Genomic DNA, 25,213 nt, shown 5'->3' on the forward strand with positions numbered 1-25,213 from the left:
TTATGACTCGCGAGACCTATGTAACCTAGGCTCTGATACCAACTTGTCACAACCCCAAATACCAGTTGTGATGGTGCCTATCACATTACTAGGCAAGCCAACTAAAACATTAATCACAACCCTCTTTCTATTATAAAGCCATTTTCTAACACGACAAAATTCTCAATTTTTCTTAAGCAATATATAAAACAACTAAGATGTGCGAACTTAATAAAATAGTAAACCAACACAGCCCAAACATCTGGTGTCACGAGTCTAGAGCCTCTAATACACAACCAACTGTCTAATACATCATAAATCTAAAAATGCGGAAAAGAATAAGATAGGAAGGAGAATAGCAAGGATGTGGACGCCATGCAACTATCTTGCAATCTCCAGCAAGCTCTGAAAATGTTGAGGACTCTCATTCCGCCAGGGCACAAGGTGCAAGGAGTAACGTGAGTACGCCAACTCAGTAAGTAACTAAAGTAAATAAGGTCTGAAAGCAATGACGAGCAGTTAAAAAACATATAAAGGAGTAAACAACAGTGTAACAACTCAAATTACACAGTTTAAACCAGTTTCTGTCATAAAATCATCAATCTCAGTTCAAATACTTGAAATCATATACTTAGCAATTTTTCAACAAAGGCTTGTTTTACAAGAAGAATGAAATCAGTGAAAATGTCATAATTGGGCCCCTCGGGCAAGGTATCACTCGGAATATGGCCTTTAAGGCAAGGTATCACTCCGAATATGGCCTCTCGGGCAGTCTCTCAGTCACTTGTGACTCAACTCTCGTCACTCAGTACTCACTATCAGCATTGAGGCTCATTAATATCTCATTATAATAATAATCATAGTCACCACTGCGGCGTCGATCCATAGGTTATAGCCGACTATGCTCACTGGGGGTGTACAGACTCCGGAGGAGCTCCTACAGCCCAAGCTTCATATCGCTGCGGCTCGCAACTCGATCCAATATATATATATCGCTGCGGCGTGCAGCCCGATCCATATAAGTATCGCTGCGGCGTGCAGCCCGATCCATAATTCATACATATATAAATATCCTCACCATTAGGTTCTCAACCTCTCTCAGTCATTAACCTCACAGCCTCTCGGGCACAACAGTAGAAATTAGGGAACTCAATCCAAACAGTCCTCACATTTAAAAGTAGAGGGATAAAACTAGTTTTAAATAATAAACAGGTAAAATATGACTGAGGATATGATTTCAACAAGTAGAGTGAGGAAAAATGGTAAAAATGCCCCTAAGGGTCTCAACAGGTCGGCACAAGGCCCCAAACATGGCATACAACTCATAATATAGTATAAATGACTAAAGTAAGAAATATCATAAGATTTTGAATCAAATACGCGGTTTAATAGTCGCTACGGGACAGACCAAGTCACAATCCCTACCGGTGCACGCCCACACGCTCGTCACCGCATTTAGCAAAACAATTCAATTATCGGGATTGTTTACTCTCAGTTCCAGATTTACAATGGTTACTTACCTCAAACCGGTGAAAATACTACTCCACGACGTCTTTGCCCCTCGAATCGGTTTTCACTCGCGTCGAATTTATCCAAAATCAGAATCACGACGTCAAAATATACTAAGGGGACGAATCTCAAGCGAAAATAATCAATATACGACATAAATCCCTAAATTATCAAAACCCGACCCCCGGGCCCACATATTGAAATTCGATAAAATTTACATCAATGGATTCCTTATCTCCCCACGAGTTCATACATATCAAAATTACCAAAATCCGACCACAATAGGTCCCTCAAATCCTCAAGTCTAGGTCTCCAATACCAAGCCCTAGTTTCCCCAATTTTAACCCTTAAAATCCATTAATTATAGCTCTAGTTCGTGAAATAATAACATAAGAACGAGTTTTAGGTCCATAATCCTTACCTCAATAAAGTTCCCTTGAAATCCCTCTTCAAAATCGTCCAAAAAGCTCCAAAGCCGACTTAGAAATGGTGAAATAGCTCAAAAATCGCGAAGGAGCAATTTATACCTTCTGGCCCAGGCATTTTCGCATTTGCGGCCATATGCCCACTTCTGCGATACCGCATTTGCGGCCAAAGAAATGCTTCTGCAGTTTTTCATTAACTCAATCCCGATCCGCATCTACGATGCATCAGCCGCACTTGCGCCATCGCAGGTGCGGTCCACTAACCGCTTCTGCGGTTCCTGCCTCCCTAGCTTCATTCCGCAGACCTGCCTCCCTAGCTTCATTCCACAGACCTGCCTCCCTAGCTTCATTCCGCTTCTGCGGCTCCCTTCCATGCATCTGCGAGATCACACCTGCGGTCCCCAATCCGCAGGTGCGGAAATACTAGAAGCAGAAAATTTTTGCAGCTTCAACAAAATCTCAAACTCCGCGTCAACCATCCGAAATCACCCCGAGGCCCCCGGGACCTCAACCAAAAGTACCAACATATCCCAAAACCTTATTCAAACTTATACCAATTTTCAAAACACCTCAAACAATACCGAATCAACCAAAAAACATCGGAATCAAGCCTAAGTTTCCAAAAATCTTCCGAATCCCGCTTTTGATAAAAAACCCAACCAAACCACGTCCGAATGACCTCAAATTTTACACACACGTCCCAAATGATACAACGGAACTACTGCAACTCTTGGAATTCCATTCCAACCCATATATCAAAATTCCACCTATCAACCAGAAATCGCCAAAAACCCGATTTCGCCAATTCAAGCCTAAATCCACTCCGGACCTCCAAAACTCATTCCGATCACGCTACTAAGTCCCAAATAATCTACCGAAGCTAACCAAACCATTTTATCTCACATACGAGCCCTCTAACTCATATGTCAACATTCAGTTGACTTTTCCAACTTAAGCTTCCCCAAAAGAGATGAAGTGTCTCAAACCTTACCAAATCCTTTTCGAACCCGAACCAATCAACCTGATCACATATAAAACCATTAGACAAAGCAATAAGAAGTAGAAATGAGGGAAACAGAGTGGTAACTCATGAGACGACTGGACGGGTCATCACAAAGGATACGTCGTCGCAGGACTTAGTTCTATAATGATTTAGACTCGGAGCCTTAAGTCATCAGGAATATCCCAAGGATGAGGCAAAATGAATTAAAGGATCGAAGGGCTCAACGAAGGGAAAGAGAAAAGAAATTTAGGGAGTTTAAGGAATTTAAAATGGGCCCTGATGTTTCCGTTCCTGAACATGTACACCTTTTTAAGATAAAAAGAGTTGAATTGGCTAATTACGTAGAAATTACTGATTGGGAAACATTAGCTATTTTAGTGGACTCTCTTCGAGAGCCTTGGGTGAAATTTTAACTGAGATTTATTATGATGTTTGGCCTAGTGCACCTTTTAGTGTATATGAGCAAGAGTTAGTGTTCGATTGGTATATGGATGTCTTAGCAAACATGTAAATTGTTATTATGTGTTTTATCTTAATGAAATTTATATTATGTTATTTGTCTCACAAGTTAATTTTTTGTAATGGATTGAGACTTGAAACAGAGTACACACTAAAAAGTAATTTTAATATTAATTAAAAATATTTGGATATAGATGATGAATGAAAACGTAGTGACCGTTCGATTATATATTAATTGTAAAATTAATATTATAATTAATTTACTTGAGTGTGTAATCATATGTATAAATTAACTGAAATATATATTGATGAGTTAAACTTATAATATTGTCTCAAATAACAGACATGGCATCAAAAAGTATCATTGCCGACTTGAACAAGGGTGATAAACTGAATGGTGAAAATTACGATATCTGAAGTCGTAAGATGTGGTATGTACTCGAAGAGCAAGATGCTCTTGAAAGTATTAACCATGTAATGAGTCACCCAGAGGAGGGTAACACTGCCTAACACAGGAGGGATCTGGAAACTTACAATATTTGGAAGAAGAAAGATTCCAATGCACGTGGAATTATTATAAGTTCAGTTGCTGATGATCTCATCCACAAATGTGAGCAATATCCTACTGCTCAAGCCATGTGGGCACATTTAAGAGAGGCATATAGGGGTACAACTATGACTCACCTTCAATAGCTGACAATCAAGTTTGACAGGTACAAAAAGCGTCATGATCACAGTGTCAAGCAACATCTAAGGGTGACGTTAAATATGATTGCTCAACTCAAAAGTGCTTGACATGTTCTCTCTGATGAGCAGCAGGTTCAGGCAGTGATTCGATCTCTTCCCAATAATTGGGAGCATCTGAAAGTTAACTTGACCCACAATGATAGCATCAAAACTTTTGCTGATGTTGCCCGTCATGTGGAGCTTGAAGACAAGCGGCTTGGTGCTGCTAAAGCTATACCTAATGCCTTTGTGGCAGAATCAAGTGGTACAAAGAGATCAAGCTTCAAGCGCAAGAGAAACTAGAAACATGACGGAAAGGTAAGGAGACCGGAGAAGGACCCTCCAAGAAAAGAAACAAGTCAAATTCCAAGAAAGGAAAACGGTTCTATAAAAAGAAAGACAAGAGCAAGATGAAGTGTTACAATTGCCAAGTCCCAGGGCATTTTGCTCGTGAGTGCACTGAGCCGAAAAAGGTAGCATTTCAAAGCGCATCTCTCAGTGCTATATATGTTTTTTGCACTGTTTTACTAACTGAATCTTATTCTTTGTGGATTGTAGACTCAGGGGCCACCGACCATGTGAGCCGCGATAGAGAAGCGTTTATAGAGTTTCGTCGAGTTCCACCTGGATCAAAGCATGTATATATGGGAAACAATGCAAAGCTTAAAGTCAAAGGGATATGCACTTGCAGGATGGACATGCGTGGTGGCCAAACTTTGATGTTGCATGGCGTCCTATATGTTCCAGAGATTCGACGAAACTTAGTATCTGTGTCTGTTCTTCTAGATTTAGATTTCAATTTGAACTTTAGTCGTTGTGGTCTTAGAATTACTCAAGACAATGTTTTTTATGGTTATGGACATCGTCATGATGGTTTTGTTGTGTTAGATTGTAATCCTTCTACGTATAACTATTATGTTGACCGTTGTGTTATGGCATGTTATTCTAGTAACAATGATGTTGATGTTATTACATGGTATGCAAGATTAGGTCACATAGGGCAGGATCGAATGAATAGATTGGCTAAGGAAGGACATCTAGGTCCTTTCTCTAAAATTAAAATGCTAACTTGTGAAAATTGTCTTGCCGGAAAGATTACACGTAAACCATTTGTAAAGGTTAAGATAGCTCATTTTCTATTGCAATTAATCCATTCTGATATCTGTGGTCCAATGAATGTGAGGGCTAGGTCTGGTGCTTTATATTTCATTACGTTTATTGATGATTTCACACACTTTGGTTTTGTCTATCTGATCTCTCATAAATATGAAGCACTTGAATGCTTTAAGAAATATGTGAATGAAGTTGAGAATCAATTAGATAAAAGGATTAAGACCTTAAGAACCGATAGAGGGCATGGATCTTACAAAAGAATTTGAAGGATTGTGCAATGAAAAGGGAATCACCAGACAGTTAACCATTCCATACACACCTCAACAAAATGGTGTAGCAGAAAGGAGGAATAGAACACTACTGGACATGATAAGGTCCATGATGGTGCATGCAAATTTATCTATCTCCTTTTGGGGAGATGCGTTATTGACTGCAACTTACATATTGAACAAAGTGCCTTCTAAACTAGTTTCTTCCACTCCTTATGAGCTATGGACTGGTAATAAACCAAACTTAAAGGATTTACGACCTTGGGGTTGTGCTGCATATGTAAAAGATTCTTTTAGCAAGTTTGATAAATTAGGTCCAAAAGGCAAAAAAATGTATCTTTATAAGATATTCAGAACACCCCAAATGGTATGTGTTCATTGCTGAATTAGAGGATGGAAGTGTTAGTAAGATTGAATCACGAGATGTCACATTTCTGGAAAATGATTTTCAAAAGAAGGGTGGGGTAAAGAATAAAGAGCCTCTTTATGAAATGTTGAACTCGGATAGTCAGCAAGTGTCGTCTGACATAGTTGATAATCAAATTGATCAAGATCTCATTCTTGATCCGAGTGGGAGTGGGAACTCTCAATCCCAAAATCCTTATGACGAACCTGAATTTCAACTACGAAAGAGTTTTAGGAAAAATATACCCAAACGTACTTATGAAATTGAAGATTATATTTTCTTGGTATCTCCCACAGAAATGGATGAACCAAATTCTGTAACTGATGCTTTATCGAGCCTTGGAAAAGATGCGTGGATAAAAGCAATAAAAGAAGAATTAGAGTCCATGAAAACCAACAAAATCTGGGATCTAGTTGATCTTCCACCTGGGCGTAGAGCCATTAGGAACAAATGGGTTCTCAAAGTTAAATGCAAAGCGGATGGGTCAATAGAAAGATACAAGGCACGAGTGGTGGCAAAAGGCTTTACTCAAGAAGTGGGAATAGATTATGAGGAAACATTTTCACCAATTGTGAAGTTTACCTCAATTCGCTTACTTTTGGCTATTGTTGCACATTTGGATTTGGAATTACATCAAATTGACGTGAAGACAGCTTTTCTCAATGGAGAACTAAATGAAGAAATCTACATGGAACAACCTGTAGGCTTCATTGTTAAAGGCCAAGAAAAGAAGGTCTGTAAATTGAAAAGATCTATTTATGGCCTGAAGCAATCTTCAAGGCAATGGTATTTGAGATTTCACAAGGAGGTGATCTCATATGATTTCACCATGATTGATGAAGACCAATTGCATTTATGTGAAGAAGTCCAATGGGATGTTTGTTATTCTTTCCCTTTATATGGACGATATTTTATTAGCCGGAAGCAATTTGGAGTATGTAAAAACTATCTAGTCATGGCTTTCAAAGTCATTTGACATGAAAGATATGGGCGAGGCAGATTATATCCTTGGAGTTAAGATCCAAAGAGACCGTTCCAAAAAGTTATTGAGTTTATCTCAAGAAACTTATATAAAGAAAATTTTGGAGCGTTTTCGCATGAATAGTTGCAAATCCATGGATACTCCTATAGCGAGAGGTGAATTTTTAAGCCTTGAAATGTGTCCCAAGACTGAAAATGAAAAGGAAGACATGTCTCGAGTTCCATATTCAAGCGTTGTCGGGAGCTTGATGTACGCTATGATGTGTACTCGCCCAGACATTTGTTATGCCGTAGGTCTGGTTAGCAGGTATCAATTCAATCCTGGAAGAGATCATTGAAAGGAGTGAAGAAAATTTTCAGATACCTGAAGGGAACTGCAGATTATTCACTAAGTTATAGTGGAAATGATTTATACTCGAGAGGATACAAAAATGATGATTGGGCTGGTGATTGGAATGATAGAAAATCAACGTCCAGTTATGCCTTCTTACTTAATGGTGGTTCTATATCATGGAAAAGTAAGAAACAAACCTGTACAACCCTTTCAACAATGGAAGCTGAGTTAGTGGCTTGTGCGTCTACAGTACAAGAAGCTGTTTGGTTGAAGAGATTCTTTGAGTATTTGGATATTGCAAAGAACTCTCAAGGTGCCATGACTCTATATTGTGATAGCCAAACGGCTATTGCATATACAAAAGATCCTAAGTATCACAACAAGACCAAACACATTGATATCAAGTATAACTTTATAAGAGACATGGTAGCAAGTGGAGAGATAAATTTACAGTACATTTCTACGCGAAGCATGATAGCTGATCCTTTTACAAAGTCGATATCTAGAGACCTGTTTGAGAAACATGTTGTGGCTCTAGGTTTGCGAAGGATATGAACATATTTATGTATTGTAAAATGACTTTAGTATTATAATATGCTCATCAATATTTGTCTCTTGAATTTTGCTATATCTCATATGCATGTGATGAATATTTTGTTGATAAAGTGTGTCGAACAAGTCGCGAGATTGGCTCTCTCACACGAGCAATCACCTCTTGCGTTAAGATCGTGAAGAGATGAGATATCATAGAACCTTAGATAATGCGGGGTTATATTTACTAGTAGAGGTCATTCTTGACAGCTTACGAATTTCACCATTCGATTATGACTTGTTTTGTAAGCCAGATACGAGTTTCTCTAAGAAGATGGTTTGAGGATTATTGAAGTGAGAAACTCGGGTTAGACACTTGAAGGTGTCTAGACCAAGATCTGTATGGTTTTGGATGATTAAAATAATAAGACACACGCACCAATATAAAGTGAGAACACCATGACATGTGTTTCATACCACGTGTGCTATCGACCATGGGATAATGGAAGAATGAATCCCTACTTCTTCATTGTGTGAGATCCCAAAGAAGTTAGATTAACTTTTATTGAAATACCCTTTAACCTTATACTGTCTCTTGAAATGCCAATCAGTGTTGCTACTTTAGCATACCACTAATAGCCATGATTGATTCGGCAATGCAGTGCATGTCTAGGAAAGCAGTTGATTTGGAATGGAAATATTTGAGTAGAAAGGGAAGACGACTAAAATTTAGTAATTTAACTTGTATTCATAGGTCAACCATTACACTTATCATGAGGGTATTGGGTGTAATTGTGGATACAATGTTATATGAGAACTCGAGTTTGCCTCTTTCGAGGATGAGGGATCGAATGAGAAGCTACTGCAATAACGAATGATGTCTGGGGTATTGCGAGTAATAATATCCTTATGCTATTAGTGAATCCTTTCCATATGTGATTGGATTTCTACATAGAACTTTAGTACAACCTTTAATTGGTTTTGGAATTTTACAACTCTTTGTGCTTGCAGGTCGCACCAACTATTTGCTAGTATGAAAAGTGTATCAAAGACATCGGCTAGCCCACTATGAGCGAAGTGGGAGATGTTGGATTATGGGTCATGGGTCGCTCCATGTGGGCTGACCCGACCCGGTTAGGAGATATAAAGGGAGAGAGATTAAGGGAAGTTACCACTAGACCACAAACTCCACTAAATTGAACGTACAAAAAAAGAGTGAGTGGTGAGTTATCTTCCTTAACCGCTATTACTCTGCCTATTTATGTGAAGGAGACAATATAGAACTGAGAATTGTAAGAATTTTCTCTGACTCTCTTCTTCTCCCAACGAAAAACACACACAAGTAAGGGCATCTAATTGGTGGAAGATTAACTTTGTTTTCTAGTGATTCAAAGTTCGGTTTGGGGCAATTGTTTCGGTGGTGAGTTCAACAATTCTTCCGCTGCGTTGACATGTATGCTAATGTTGTTCTTGCCCCGCTATTATTATTCTAACAATGGCAATAAAATTAGCAATTTGTGTTGATAACTTGTTAAGAAACTAAGCTTAAAGAAAACAAGCAAATAGATAAGAGATATAGAGAGAAAGAGAGGAGAGATTCTTATTTCTTGCATGTAGTTAAGTGTGTACAATGTGATACCCAAACCCTCTATTTATAGGATAACATTGAGTTAATACAAAGGGATGTCATGGACATGGTATTAACTATGAGAACATGGGAAAGATCATGGGAGAGGTTAGAAGGTATGAGAGTTACAACTATAATGGTGAGAAATAGTAAGGATTATCTACATCATGGAGAAGAGTAATGGGAGTTATATTTGATATTTCATAACACAATATTATAAGCCATTTTTCCCGAGAATCATAAACCATTTGTCCATGTAAAGTATTTGAATAAAAAACCAAAAACCAAATTGCTTTTCCCATTTGTCCATGTAAACTAACAAAAAACCAAATTGCTTTTCCCTGCTCAGATCACTGCATAAACCCTCTTAGGAAAATTTGACCCTGCCGCCGCCGTCAGAACGGAGATTGCCGATTGTGTATTTTAGTAGGGCGATTAGTTATCCATTGTGGTGTCGTCGCCGATAAAGGCGGTAAAACAATGGTGTTGTTTATGCTCTAAAAAATAGAGATAGGTGGTCAAGGGTGGGGAGGAGTGAGGTGAAAAAAGGAAGAAATTAAAATTTTGAAATTAAAATAAAAAAAAAGAATGACGTGTCATTAAAATCTGATGTGGACTATGATGTGTCATCCACATCGTGTGTTGAAGAACACACGAGGCTGGAGGGGTTTAAAGTAATGTATTTTAAAAACTACGAATGTCTGAATGAAACTTGGTAGAATATCGGGGCCGGAATGACAAAGTGGGACAAATAGAAGTGTTTATTAGGCTATTACTATGCAGTATAGTGGCTTTAAAAATGATAGCAAAAAACTTTATATTTTTTGAATATAAATGTATAATATACATATATTTTGTATATTTAGCTAGGAAAAATAATTATTTTTGACCGATCAGTCTAATGTGTAACTTGTTGTTTCACATTCAAAGAGCTTGCTTAAACGTTGAAACACTGTTCAATCTCCACCAAGGCTTTTCCAAATATACGCCGAAAGCCCAATCATTGTTCTCGAGCTGGCTTTACCGGAAAATGGGCCTATATGGCAGTCGGCATAAAGCCCAATCCATGGTATAAGAATTCAAATTCGTCAAACTTAAAAGGACCAAAACTGACCAGTAATATATTTAAGGGATAAATTATAGCCGATCCGAAACAAAAGGGACCATTTTGTCATTTCCTCATTAGCCACCCTATCCTTAAAACCTCCAAATACATCGTCTCTCGGAGTCGGACTTGTTTCCCGACGCCTTATGGTTTAACAGTTAGTCCGATTGAAAATGGCGGCGTCAACTACTTTCGGCCTTCGTTCACTACCCTCTAATCAATGGCTACACAAACTCCGGACTCGAACAGCAACTGCATCAATACGTTCACGTTCATTCACTACTCTCGCTTCTCTTTCTCCCGTTGAAGATACCGAAGACATTCAATTGAACGTAAATTCCAAGGAAATGGTACAGGAAACGGTTCCTAGTACTAGTAACAACAACAACAATGACAAGTCGAAGAAGCCTTATTTTCCAAAGCGAGGGCAAACATTAGAATTAGTATGTGAATCCCTTGCTTTTAAAGGAAAAGGCGTTTGCAAAGTTGCTGACACTGGATTTGTACTCATGTGTGATCGAGCACTCCCTGGAGAACGATTTATTGGCCGTGTCACTCGCAAAAGAGAGAATTATGCCGAGGTGTCTGCTTTTTTCTCCTTTAATTCAAGTCTGATTAATTACATTACTCGTTTATCTCTATATATACGACGTTTATACTTATTATTTTGTTTTTAAGTTATTTAGCTTGCTTTTAGATTGGCGTGGATAGTATAGGCGAAATTTATTGGAAATGTTTTTAGTACTTGTACCCAATTTGTTGATTGATGTTATGCTGGTTGATAAGGATGGCAGGTGAAGAAATTGAAAACCTTAACACGGCATTTGGACTATGTTGAAGCACCGTGTGAACATGCTTCGCATTGTGGAGGTTGCAAGACGCAGAGCTTGTCGTATGAAGCTCAGCTCAGGGCCAAGGAGCAACAAGTGCGCGACCTGGTTGTACACGTGGGCAAGTTTTCTGATCGAGAGCCAGTATTTGCTGATGCTATGAAACCCATTGTTCCTTGTGATATCCAATTTCACTATAGGAATAAGGTCAGTAGAGGATTTCCCTATATTCACAATTTGGATATTGCTTAAATGTTGACGTAAACTTCTGCTCACTGTTACTAATAATGGAATCTAACACAGCATTACTAGGGTGGTTTTCTTTTTGGTGGTGTCTCGACTTGAAAGATCTACAATCTCTTGGAATCCACATAGACCTAGCGAAAATTCGGGCATAGTAGAACAGAAAGATCTTTTTGGGGATAGGTGAACCAATTAGTTTGGAATATGTTAGTACGTTTACGTTAGGCCTTATGCTTTCTAGGATTCTTTTAGTTCTATCAGAGATTTATATGCCAATCGAAAATATAGAGAACTTCTAGTACTCGTTATCTTATTCTTCTTATTTTTAATTTGTATAATATGGGTCTAGGATGATCATAAATGGCGGGGTATGATCTGTGAGACTTTATATAGCCAAACCTGGCTTGCTTGGAATTCGGGCGTAGTTACCAAAAGAATTCCACATGCTTGAATGCAGTGTTGATTAATCTGTAATGCATTAGGTTATTAAATTATTTCCAAATTAACCTAAATTATTTATCTTTTTTCTTATGGTGGTGCTCGGGCTAGTTTGTGCACCCTGACTAACCCATCTACCTCTCATTAGTAGAATATCAAATAAGTCTACCCACCAAATTCTAGACAGATGGCAAGAATTCACTCTATCACCTTTGTTGGAATCCGAACCTCATTACCAAAGTTATTGCTACAATTCTTCGACTTCTAGGCTACCTTCTTAGGGCATAATTTACTCAAAACTCAAAATGAAATAAAGTTAGAAGAGCCTTTCAAGAACATTAGAGAAAGAAAAAAATGAAGTTGTTATTTGCTAAAGTTAGAAGTGCTGGGAGCTAATTTTAGGGAGACCTAGGTAATTAAAGATTCGGGTGGTGTAGAAAGGTGTTGGAACTTTTCTTAGCAATAGTGTCTGTGGTTTAATATCAGTTAGCTTGAGTCAAATTACAGAAATCCACTTTAATTTTTCTTGTAAATTTCAGAAAAATAAATTGTTTTCTTTGAGGTCAATAATCTCCGGGTATGTGTTTTTATCTTTTCTTTTCTTTTTCTGTTTCACCCACTCGTCTTGTCTTCTTATGATGGTCTTATATGAGCATAATAGTCCTTACATTCAGAAAGTTATAGGGGAAATAGAATGACCAAAAACAATTAAGAGTTAATAAACAATGGATCCTTTACTTTATTTTTCTGCTTTGTGATGCAGATGGAGTTCTCGTTTGGCGCAAAGGGCTGGGTACCTGCTGAACAATTGCAAGACGATACAGAGGGCTCTCGCTATGCTTTGGGTCTGCATGCCCCTGGCTGTTTTGATAAGATTTTAAATGTGAATAAGTGCTTACTGCAAAGTGATTCCGGCAATGAGGTATGGTATGTGCTTTCTGAAACTAGTTAGGTTGATAGAGGCCAAATGTCTCTTTTTCTCTTGTACATGGTCTTTTGACTCACTTACAGTTTTTCTGGTGCCTGGAATAAATTACTTTTTGAACTGTATTGTAGCATGGATCTAAGGCTTAGTGGTGACGGGGGTGAAGTGAACTGGTGAGTGGACCAATCTGGTGCTGCACTGTACCATTGTACTGGAAGCAGTGCTGGTGCATATTGTAGGGAGGAAATAAGCAGGCGGGAAACATCAAACATGAAAGGATGTTCTTTACCTCCCTCCCGCCGCCCCCACTCCCCACCTCGAAAAAATGAACTGGGGGATTTGAGGCGGATGAAGAAAGTGAGGAAACTTTTCCTAGATATTGATAAGAGATGGAGGACAGCTGCAACAGGGATTGGGTCATCACCGGCGTTGAGTTTGGGGAAAGCTGATGAGGGTTACGTGAATTCGGGACACCTGGAGGGACAACTGTCCAAGGGCAACTTTAATTCAAATCTCTTGGGCCCATTTCCCAGCCTTCTCAATTCACGGGCCACAAGCCAGATCAGGCCCAATATTGGTAGCAGTTCAGGAGTTATTAAAGAACCTGTGGTGGGCCAAAATTTTAATTACTACAAAGACCCAAAAAAGAAAGCCCATCAGAAGGCCAAGCCAATCAAACCCAATTTTATTCAGGAGTGGCGAGCTAAAGGTTTATTGATGGACCCTTGTCCTAAAGTCATCGTTGCTGCACCTTCTTCTATTTTCTCTCACCAGTCTCAAGCCACGAAGTCAATTGATGAATCCCTGCCGCATGCAACTGCTGAAACATATCTGGAAGCAGCTGATGAAGCTGATGATGAAGCAGAATCTCTTTTGGCCAACCTTAGGGGTCTTCCTCAACAACGGGGTTGGTCAGAAGTTGCTTCTACTGCCTTAATGTGCTCAGAATCTGATTCCTACACTGAGGCACTTCCTTTACCATGGCATGAAGGAGAGCAATTGGAAGTTCATGGAATCCAACAGAGTATTCAGCAACCTACAACAATAGAAACCTCCAAGTGGACCAAATTGGTTATGGAAAAGTTTGCAAGGCATTTGGGGTCAATACAGTGGGGTTTGAGCATGAAATTTTCGATTTAATTACCAGAATGGATCAAAAAAGGTGGTACAGAGGTTCAAATTTAATTGCAATATCAACTATGAGGGAAGAAACAAAAGGGATAGGGGTAGGTATGGCAAGAATATGTCCTCATGAAAGTAAAAATTCTTAGCTGGAACATTTGCGGTCTGAACAAGGAAAATAAAAGGAGTACGCTTGTATCTCTAGTTAGAAAATGGAAAGCTGACATCATGTGTCTCCCAAGAAACCAAAATGGAGAGCATTCCAACTTTTATGATTTACCAAATCTGGGGGAATAGGTGGGTAGATTGGGCAGAATTTTGAAGGCTAGTGGCACTAGGGGTGGTATTCTTATCTTGTGGGATAAGAGAATGTGGAGGTGTATTGATTCTCTTCAAGGTTGCTTCACAATGACTTGCTTCCTTGAGAGCTTACATGAAGATTTTAGATGGGGTTTTACAGGTGTATATGGACCTCACAACACTATAGAGAGGGAGGTGTTTTGGCAGGAACTAGGTGCAATAAGAGGGATTTGCGGTGATCAGTGGGTCGTAGGAGGGGATTTCAATGCTTGTAGGTTCGAATCTGAGAGGTTGAATTGTACTAGAAGGGCCAAAGCTATGAAGAGCTTCTCATAAACAATTGTGGACCTGCAGCTAATGGACTTGCCTCTACAAGGGGCTCAATATACCTGGTCAAGAGGGGAGGACATTTTCCAACAGATCGACAGATTCTTAGTCTCTCTAGAATGGAATGAAAGCTTCAATGTTGTCAAGCAATTGGCTCTTCCAAGAGTTATTTCAGATCACAAACCTTTATTGTTAGAAAGTGGAGAATGGGACACAACACCATCTTATTTCAAGTTCGAAAACATGTGGTTGCAACAAGAAGGATTCATTGATATGGTGAAGGGGTGGTGGCAGAACTATACAATAGGTGGCAGTCCAGATTTTGTACTCATCCAGAAGCTGAGGTGCTTGAAAAAAGATTTTACCAACTGGAATAGGGAAGTCTTTGGTAAGCTAGACACGAGGAGAAGCAGAGCGCTAGATGAGCTGTCAGTTTTAGAGCAGGCAATAGAAAACAGAGCTCCTAACCAGCTTGAAAAGCAAAGGTTCTTAGCTCTGAAAATGGAGTTGGAAAAGATTGCTAAAGCAGAAGAAACCTCATGGAGGCAGAAATCTAGATGCTTGTGGTTAAAAGAAGGGGATAAGAATACTAGATATTTCCATATAATGGCCAACTCATATAGGAGGTATTCTATTTACAAGCTCAAGATAGGCGATGAGATTACAGATGATAAAGAATTGATCAAGAAGGAGATCTTGAACTACTACCAGAATCTCTACAGAAAATGAAGAGTGGAGACCAACTTCCAGCTTTGATGATGTTGCCAGCCTATCAGAAGAAGAAAGAGAGAGACGCTAGAGCAATGCTTTGAGGAAGAAGAAGTACATGCCATCATTCAGTCATGTTCCCCTGATAAGGCCCCAGGACCAGATGGCTTCACTATGGCTTTTTTCCAGAAGTCATAGGATTTTATCAGACCAGAGATCATGGTTGCACTTAATCAATTACATCAACAAGGTTACATGGTGAAATCATGCAATGCTTCATTTATTGCTCCGATTCCAAAAAAAAATGATGCTATTGAACTTAGGGACTATAGACTAATTAGCCTTATTGGTAGTGTATACAAGATTGTGGCCAAGCTGTTGGCAGAAAGATTGAAGAGAGTTGTAGGAAAGCTGGTGTCTGCTCACCAGAATGCATTCATCAAGCAAAGACAAAGACAGATAACTGATGCAGCTCTAATTGCTAATAAGGTCTTGGATTGGAGGATTAAAAATGGGGAACCTGGTGTGATGTGTAAATTGGACATAGAGAAGGCATTTGATCAACTTAATTGGTCCTACTTGCTTTCTATTTTGAAGAAAATGTGTTTTGGGGACAAATGGTTGAAGTGGATCAAATATTGCATCTCTACCGTCAAGTACTCAGTCTTAGTGAACGAAGGTCCTGTGGGCTTCTTCTCTCCTCAAAAAGGAATAAAGCAAGGGGATCCACTCTCTCCTTTCTTGTTCATACTAGCCACAAAGGGTTTAAGTAAAATGATTGAAAAGGCCAGGCAAATGCAGTGGATTCAGGGGTTCAATGTAGGTACAAACATTGGGAACACTATTACTATATCACACTTATTGTACGCAGATGATACTCTGATCTTCTATGAGGCAAATAGAACTCAAATCATGTACTTGAATCTTACACTACTTCTCTTCGAAGCCTTATCAGGTCTACATGTCAACAAACTGAAAAGTATCATCTACCCTGTCAATAATGTACTTAACATTGAGGACCCGACAGAAATCTTGGGGTGCAGTATTGGAACACTACCTAGTACCTACTTGGGCCTACCACTGGGAGCTAAATTCAAAAGCTGTGAGATTTGGAATGGAGTTGTGGAAAATTTTGAGAAGAGGTTGGCTTCCTGGAAGTTGCAATACCTATCTATAGGGGGAAGAATAACTCTTATTAGAGTGTACTTGACAGTATTCCTACTTACTTCATGTCCTTGTTTCCCATCCCTATAAAGGTGCTAAAAAAGCTGGACAAATTAAGGAGAGACTTTTTATGAAAGGGGAATAACAGTTCTCACAAATTTCATCTGGTAAAGTGGGACAAAGTCGTGTAGCCCAAGTGCAATGGTGGGTTGGGGGTCAGAGATCTTGCCATGCAAAATAAGTGTCTGCTAATGAAGGGGTTATGGAGGTATGGTACAGATGATACAAGTTTTTCGAAGAAGGTGATCAATGCTAAACATGGGGAAAATGATAATTGGAGCACTAAAATTGTCAATGCCCCCTACGGAGTAGGACCTTGGAAGTATGTTAGTAAGTTAGGGAATGAATTTTTCTAGAATGTCCATTTCAAGCCGGGCAATGGAGCACACATCAAATTCTGGAAAGATAAGTGGCTCAACAATTCTACACTTATGGAAGACTATCCTAATCTTTTCCACTTTGCCCTGGGCAAGAACTCCTCAATTGCTCAAAACAGAACTACCAATACTTGGGATGTGCACTTTAGAAGAGCAGCTCAAGACTGGGAGATTGAAAGCTTGATGGAAATGATAGCCAAAGTGGAGGCTTACAATATTGATGGAAATGCTTCGGACATGATGAGATGGGGCAGTAAGGGTAGTTTCACTGTCAAAGAATGTTATAGGCAACTCAATTCTCGGAATCAAGTTCTTGATTCATGGCCTTGGAAGCTGATATGGAGGACCAAATTACCAGTGAAGGTCATTGGTTTCAACTGGACAACCCTACATGAAGCTTGCTTAACTCAAGATAATCTCAACAGAAGAGGGTTTCAACTAGTTAATAGATGTTATCTATGCAGGAGGAACCAGGAATCTATCAATCACCTCTTCCTACACTGTCCGTAGCCATTGATATATGGAACATGTTCTATAGTATTTTTGGGATAAGTTGGGTCATGCCACAAAATCTGAGAGACGCATACTTGAGTTGGAGTCTTTGGCCAGTTGATAAGTCCATTAAAAAGATCTGGATTATGATACCTGCAGTTATTTTTTGGTGTCTATGGAATGAGAGAAACAAAAGATGTTTTGATGGCATCTCAACTCCAAACCACTCCATTAAAGCAAAATGTTTAACCAATCTTTTTTGCTGGACAAAGCTGTCCTCAATAGTTAGTACTGAACAATTTTTGGAGTTTATTAGCTCTCTTGTCCTAGATTGAGACATTGTATAGGGGCTAGCAACTCACTTTTGTTTTTTGTATATCTACTTCTTGTAAGTAGCTCCTTGTACTCTTGCATCTTCTTGATGCCTTTTAATACAACAATTTATTTCATCAAAAAAAAGAGATGGAGGAAATTAGCAGTGAGAACATGTTGGGAGAATGGAAAATGGGGAAGCAAGAAATAGAAGAGAGTTAAAAGCTGGGAATATAGCATTATAAGAAAAATTCCACACCGGGGATTCCTTGACAATCTGAACTATATATCATGAATATGGCAAAGTTGCGTTATTCTTCTGTTGTATGAATTTCAGAATTTTGCGTTGCTAAATTTTTTTCTTTTCTCTTTTTGTTTTTTGATTGGTTAGTGTAGAATGGAGGAGTGGTCATGTCTCTTTCACATAAGTCTACACGAGTATGCACCTCTTTACTGAACCCGAACAAAATAGTGCTTCTTAAAAATGCATGAAGATGTAAAGATGATTCTAGTTACAGCTTTAAAAAAAAGAAATAGATACATTCTAGTTAGTATGCTTCAAGCCACTGGTAGCTTCTTTAAAACATCCTTATTCCTGGTGTCTCTATTTTAGATTTATCCAATATAAATCAACTTTGGAGCTTAGACCGGGTTGTCTTTGTTGGCTTTTCAAGACCATTTCCGCCCTTTTCTTGTGTATGCTTCTAGTTTTTTGGAGGTTACTCCAAAAAAAATTAATGCCATGGGAGGGGGAGGGTGAAAGAGCGATTCGATAAGAACTAGTTTGGGATCAGCAACCGAAGGGTTTTCGTTTAGTGAACTCTTGCCACCCTATCTTATTTGACCTACATTCCATTTAGATTGGTTCAATAATGAAATCTTTCCCTAATCGTCCTAACTACTAACTTCAAAAAGTCAAATAACATTTTGAGATATTATTTAAATGCAAGATTGGATCACTTAGTACTGACATTATGATCCTCATATGAGGATTCTGTATTATGGAACTTAGTAATTGAAAATGTAAAAAATAACATTCCAAAAAGGGGTAAAGAGGTATAAATTAAGAGTAAAAAAGAGGTATAAATTATTCAGGAAAAAAGACAGGTGTATAAGCCCTCCGCCAAGCAAAGTAAGTCTAGTATTTAAGTGGAGAAGGGTAAAGGGGGCCCATTATCCCCAAGTTTCGAAGGATGCTGTTGGTACAAGGGTTGGCTCCCGACTTGTTATCCAATCATAAAAAAAGAGGTATAAAAGAGCACATCGTCGAACATACCAACCTACTTCATGTCTTCCGTGCCTGAAGCTGTGACGAAAAACTGAAGAAGTTGCAATAGGATATTTGTGGGACACAAAGGAGGAAGCAAAGAAGTTTGGTTTGGTGAACTGGGATGTGATCGCATCTCCTGTGGAAGAAGGGGTTAGGGATAAAAGTGTTTTGAGTTTTTTCATTAAAACAGTACTAGGAAAATAGATTTGGACATTTGGCAACTAGAGTCGAGGTTTTCATTGTATACGAGTATGGAGTCCAAGAGTAGAGATTGGGGACAGAGTGTATCGCAATGCCTTATGCATGAGGTCTTTGGTGACATAATGAAAGTATGGAGGTGAGTTTCTTATTAGTATGTCCGTGGCGGAGATAGAGTAAGTTCTTGAACATTGAAGGTGCGATTATGAACAATTGAGCAACTCAGTCACAGCATTATTTAGCATATCAAGCTAGAAGACGTTGACGGTAGCACAGGTGTACAGGGAGGAGGAAGTTGGAGAATTCTGAAATCTTCTAACTTTACCAGTAGATGATATCAGACATATTAGGATTCCTAATATGATTTTTCTCCTGTTCATGGTGAATATTTTCTAGGAAATAGGAATAATGGGAAAATTTCTTGGGCTTGGCTGTTAAACAAAAGTTCAAGCCAGTGCTTATACTTGTCAATCCTCGTATCAGTTTGTATTTTAATTTTCTGAATGATTGAAAAAGGAAATATTTCACTGGAAATACTGCCCTCTAGCTCATATACAGTGGTTTTAGTAGGATACAAGAGCTACCACTTATATTTGGCATATTTTCACTTTTTTTTGGAGATTGTCAGCAGCAACAGAGACCTACTAAGGTAAAATAGAGAAAATGAAATGGTGCTAAGAGTGGCTTGTTTTGCTCATCTGTACTGTTTGCTGATTTGCACATTGTGATACAGGATGTTTTCCTCAATTCTTTTTCAATTATGCTTATAATTAACTCTGACTTGGTATTCGGTTTTCTTTTCAACAAAAGTATTTTGCTTTGTTTTTTTCTTTTTTTCTACGATGCAGTTTCTTGTTTAAAAATGATGTGTGATTTAGGTTCTTGAAGCTGTGCAAGGATGCTGGCGGGATCCAGAACTGGGACTTTCTCCATATGATGTGCACTCTCACTCTGGGTTTCTGAAGCATCTAATGCTTAGAACAGGCAGGTATTTGAATCCTCTTTCAGTCCTTGTGTGAATATAGCAAATAAGTCGCATGTTACATTAAGGCCTCATTTGTTTTTTTTTAAGATTAAGACGTCTGAATCTGAATACACATCTGAATATATTAAGATGTGTATTAAGATCTAAATACTAAATAGTTAAGACTGTTTGATTTTTAACATCTGAATGTATAAAATTTATCTTTATTTGAAAATTAATAAACATAAAATTCAAATGAAATACTAACTAATCTAATATTCTATCAATAAAATATATAATTTTTTAAAATATGATAGTTTTTGATGGTGATTGCTAACGGGTGAATGCCGACTAGAGGCGGTGGTTGGTGGTAGTTTAGGTTGATGATGGTGGTTCATGCTAGTAGCTAGTAGTGATTGGTAGTGGTGGCGATTATGATTGAGGATGGTGGTAGTGGGTGGTGATAGTTAATAATGGCGGGTGGTGGTACTAGTTGTGACTGAGGAAAGTGGTGGGTTAGTGGTAGTAGGTTATAATGATGGGCAATGCCGGCTGTGGTTGTTGACGATGATGGGGTGGTCAGTTGTGGTAGTTGAGGTGGATGTGTGTTAATTGTAAGTGAGAATGATGGTGGTCGGAGTTGTGGGGATAGTGGATGGTGATGGTCGATAATGGTGGAGGATGATGGTGGCGTGGTGGTGGTGGTGGCATGGTGATAATTGATAATGGTAGGCGGTGGCGGCAGTTAATAATAAATATGCGATAGCATCTTAATGAAATTAAGTCTCTGTTATAGATCTTAATCATACAGACGTATTCAGACCCATTAAGTGGTTGTGAGGTAAAACACACACATACTTAATGATTAAGATCTGAATAATTAAGATTCAGACTTTAAAAACAAACACACTTAATGTCTGAGATCTGAATGATTAAGATTCAGACCTTTATTAAGTGCAAACAAATGAGACCTAAGCATCACTTTCCTTTTTCTGGGGGTGGGTTAGTTGGGGTGCCTGGGGTGGCATGGGAGTAGTAGTAATCTTTGAGCAGCTAAGTATGAATAAAAATAATCTACAACAACGAGATTTCAATCCTGAACTAGGGTATCAGCTGTATGAATCATCAGTTACCATTTCGCTCCAATTGGATTTGTTTCATTCTATTACCAATATTTGTCTTACAGGTCAAATTAGGGGTTCTCTAAATTAGGAGACGTTACTTTTTGGTGCTTAGTTCCAGGTTATGTTTGTGATCTGAACAAGTATTTTCTTTAAATTTTAGCTTCTTCCCTAAATTGCAAGGATAAGTTGCTTGGTCTTTGTTGTACTGTATTTGGAGTTAGTTATTATCTTTTGGATGCTGTACCTTACACCTAACAAGAGTCTTTCACTGTGTCAATCTTGCTTGCAGGAATGTTGAAACTGGTCTTCCTGAGCTTATGGTTAATTTTGTGACTTCTTCTTACAATCCTGAATGCTTGAGGCCCATTGTTGAGAAAATCGCAGCTATTCCTGAAGTGGTTGGTTAACATAATTGCAGATAATTTTGTTCTTTTGTCTATTAGGATGAAGAAATTCCAAAAATTAACTTCTTAGTTTGAGAGTCATATTTCTTGACAAGTAAATTGCTTTTAATCCTGAACCAAATCCGGGCCTCCTAAGTCAATTTTTTAATCAACTCAATCCTCTACATGTTGACTGGTTGTGTCTTTTCAGATGATTTGTAGCCTTCTAATTCCACAACATTACCTTTCATTCGGTCACTGTAGATTTCCACAAAAATTCTCTCATCAACTTTTTTGATATTTCTCAGTTTTGCTCTTTTGATGTCTAACAGGTAAGCATTGTTAACAATGTGAACACTTCTATCGGCAACACATCCGTTGGGGAGAAGGAATATACATTGTATGGAAAATCTACCATTACAGAGATTCTAAGAGGGCTTACTTTCCAAATATCAGCTAACTCTTTCTTTCAGACAAATACACACCAGGTATTTGGTAAAGAAATGGAAGGGACCAGATCTTTGATTTTTTTTCTAGTTCACTTCCGGACCCTGTTCAACTTTCCATCTTATGATAAATTTGGTGCTAAATAAAAACTCTTGCACTTTTCAGGCAGAGATTCTCTATAAACTAATTGAGGATTGCGCCTTTCTTAAAGGAGATGGCTCTGAAATTGTTCTTGACTTATTTTGTGGGACAGGAACCATTGGCCTTACACTGGCCAAAAGGTAATAAATCTCACCCCTGATGCAAGTTCATGATTTTGCTTATATGATATTACTACTATTTCAATTTGCAGGGTGAAGCATGTTTATGGTTTTGAAGTAGTTGCTCAAGCTGTCTCCGATGCACGTCAGAATGCCAAGTTAAATTGCATTGATAATGCAACTTTTATCGAAGGAGATCTGAATAAAATTGATTTGAACTTCGCCAGCAACTTGCCTACGCCGGATATTGTCATCACAGGTTCGTTCATGTTTTTTATGGATAATTTATTTCATTTGACACTAGCTGTATTTTGTAAGTTGGCCGACCTCTTTAGGCTGGCTCTCTACGTGTGTCCCCTTTGAGAGGAAAAGATAGAATTTGGGGGGGAGTGTGGTCAGCATTCCTTATACTGTAAGATCAGCAATCCTTATACTGTAAGATCAGTAGTTGTATTCGTACAAAAGGATTCATATGAAATGATTAATGTACTTAGGAAGTGATAAATTTGTTGAGAAAGGAAAAATTGTCACTGCCATGTTGCATCAGGAAGTCTCTTGTAAGTTGGCCGAGCTCTTTGGCATTAGTTCTATATTCGTGTCCCCTACTCCCCTTCAGAAGAAAAGATTGAAATCGAACAATGAATTTGTGAAGCTATCCCCTATTTCGACATCTCAACCACAGAGAAGTTGTTTCCTGTGGTAGATGATATTTGCAATTCTTGAACGAGATCTTTGCTGTTGTATTTTTACTGTTTTCAGTAAATGGCTGCTGAGTTCAGTATTTAGTACTTAATCTACTTGAAGATTACTTGTTCCTGAGCAACTCTTTTTCATTTGATGAAGTAAGATATTTCATTAAAGGCATCAAGAAGATGAAATAGGTACAAAGAGAGACTTAGCTCCACATGAGAGAATTATGCTAAGATCAGGGAGCTAACAAAGTCCTTGAAAGGATCAGTACTATTTAAGGGGTTAGATTCGTCCAGCTACACATCTAGCTTTTAGTGAGTAGTTTGGGTTGAGATCCTATCAAATCGCCTGTGGTCTCTCTGGGATCATTATCTAGATCTTTTTGATGGCTTTATCACTCTCTATGAGCATCAGCATTCATAGTCTTCTTTAATTGACTGTGGAATTACCCAACTGCGTCCAAAAATAGAGTTATTGAGCAACTCATCGCTGATGGTTTGCAAAGTTTTTCTAATGGATAGGAATTGCTGTGATCTTGGTGTGTGTGGTGCAGCTTTTGGGTAGTGCTTGATTCATGGAATTGCTTACATTCGTTTTTTGGTCATAACTGCAGATCCTAATCGCCCTGGTATGCACATCAAATTGATCAATTTTTTGCTAAAGTTAAAGGCAACACGCATTGTTTATGTATCATGTAATCCTGCCACCTGTGCTCGTGATCTTAATTACCTCTGTTATGGTGTGGTGAGTATTTGAGTTATCATATTAATCCCACGAGAATTTACAATTCAGTTTGCTAAAGTCCATTACATTTTCCAAATGCAGCCAGAGCAGAATATAGAAGGCCATTACAGGCTGAGTAGCTTACAACCAGTTGACATGTTTCCACACACACCTCATATTGAATGTGTTTGCTTGCTTGAGCTTCGGTGAATACCCTGGTTGTAAATATCTCTGAATTTCTTATGCCCATTACGTTCTTGCTGCATTCTGGGGCTGTCGGCATAAACTCTTATGGGATTTAGAAGTTGAAGAATGCACACGCGAGTTGTGCAGCGCAAACTGTTGGTGCTAGTGGTGAATAAATTGTTCATTCTACAAGTTTGCGACCTCGTGTCACTTGCACAGAACGAGCAAGCGACGTCAATCAACCACCTTCCTGATTTGACTATGTATAATTGTTGAACTTTGTAGTTCCTCTTTGCTTTGCTTTCTTTGATGAATTTACTTAGTTATGATCGAATTCTTCTCTGTCCTTTGTATGAGGAATTTCAGTTGAAGTCCGCGTTTAATCAATTCCAGTTTAATGAGAATGCAAATACGTAGACTTCTTGTGGTGATCATAGTCAGCTTACTACGAAACAATTGCTACTTTACATGTTGGTTGATGTATCAATTCATGAAGTATTACTCATTTTTTATTTTTGTTTAACTTTTATCTGGAATCAAAAAAGAAGTACGTGCATATCATATGTGCCTTATAATTGTTTCACAAAGATCAAAACCCAAAGTTGCTTGTAAGGTGTGATTCTTTACAAGATCACACACCATTCCTAGGGAAGACGCAGAATAAATTCTTTAGTTTTTCCTTCAAATTTTGTGGAAGTGATTAATAATTACTAAAGAATCAACCTGGCTGTACTCTATCACAATTCCTCTCATGGAATGCTAGAAAATTCAATTAGCTAAATAGGGAATTCCATGAAGAAGGCTTTGATAAAGAGTGTTTGCAGGTTCAATGTTCAAGATTAAGAAAATCGATATTTACTTGACAGAGAATGCTTATACTCTGAGAAATAAATCTCTTGCGTTTGTTTTTACCTTTTCTTGGTAATGCTGGTGCGACCAAACAAACTGACTTTGACTCGCTAATATGATTCTCTCGACTTAGAATATGATCTCTTACCCGGACTTTGAGAAATCAGCTTATTTCTAGTAAAAATGGGATAATGACACTGTATAGTCGTCCTCAAAATAATAGTCAAAAAATATATATTTTGTATAGTTTTTGTATATAACATACAGAATGTATATATATACAAAAATTATACAAATTTATATATTTTTTTGACTACCGAATATAAATAGCTACTGGTGTGGGCTAAAAGTGAT

At 38.3% G+C, this 25,213-nt stretch overlaps 1 protein-coding gene across 1 annotated transcript; it reads left to right on the plus strand.

Moving 5' to 3' along the window:
- Window positions 1-10,548: 10,548 nt before the first annotated feature.
- On the plus strand, window positions 10,549-24,444 carry LOC107774326 (uncharacterized). Its single transcript, XM_016593823.2, has 10 exons — window positions 10,549-11,048; window positions 11,262-11,504; window positions 12,742-12,900; window positions 20,112-20,221; window positions 21,611-21,719; window positions 22,037-22,192; window positions 22,317-22,432; window positions 22,504-22,670; window positions 23,715-23,845; window positions 23,927-24,444. Exons 1-10 carry the CDS (start codon window positions 10,641-10,643, stop codon window positions 24,032-24,034), a joined length of 1,707 nt encoding a protein of 568 aa, XP_016449309.2. The 5' UTR covers window positions 10,549-10,640; the 3' UTR covers window positions 24,035-24,444.
- The last annotated feature ends 769 nt before the right edge of the window (window positions 24,445-25,213 follow it).

The sequence above is a fragment of the Nicotiana tabacum genome, chromosome 6, assembly GCF_000715075.1.
Source record: "Nicotiana tabacum cultivar K326 chromosome 6, ASM71507v2, whole genome shotgun sequence".
Classification (NCBI taxonomy): domain Eukaryota; kingdom Viridiplantae; phylum Streptophyta; class Magnoliopsida; order Solanales; family Solanaceae; genus Nicotiana; species Nicotiana tabacum.

Coding starts and splice junctions, on each gene's coding strand:
- LOC107774326 (XM_016593823.2), top strand. CDS start 10,641: ATGGCGGCGTCAACTACTTTCGGCCTTCGTTCACTACCCTCTAATCAA. Junction 22,193..22,316: donor TTCAGACAAATACACACCAG/GTATTTGGTAAA, acceptor TGCACTTTTCAG/GCAGAGATTCTCTATAAACT. Junction 23,846..23,926: donor ATTACCTCTGTTATGGTGTG/GTGAGTATTTGA, acceptor TTCCAAATGCAG/CCAGAGCAGAATATAGAAGG.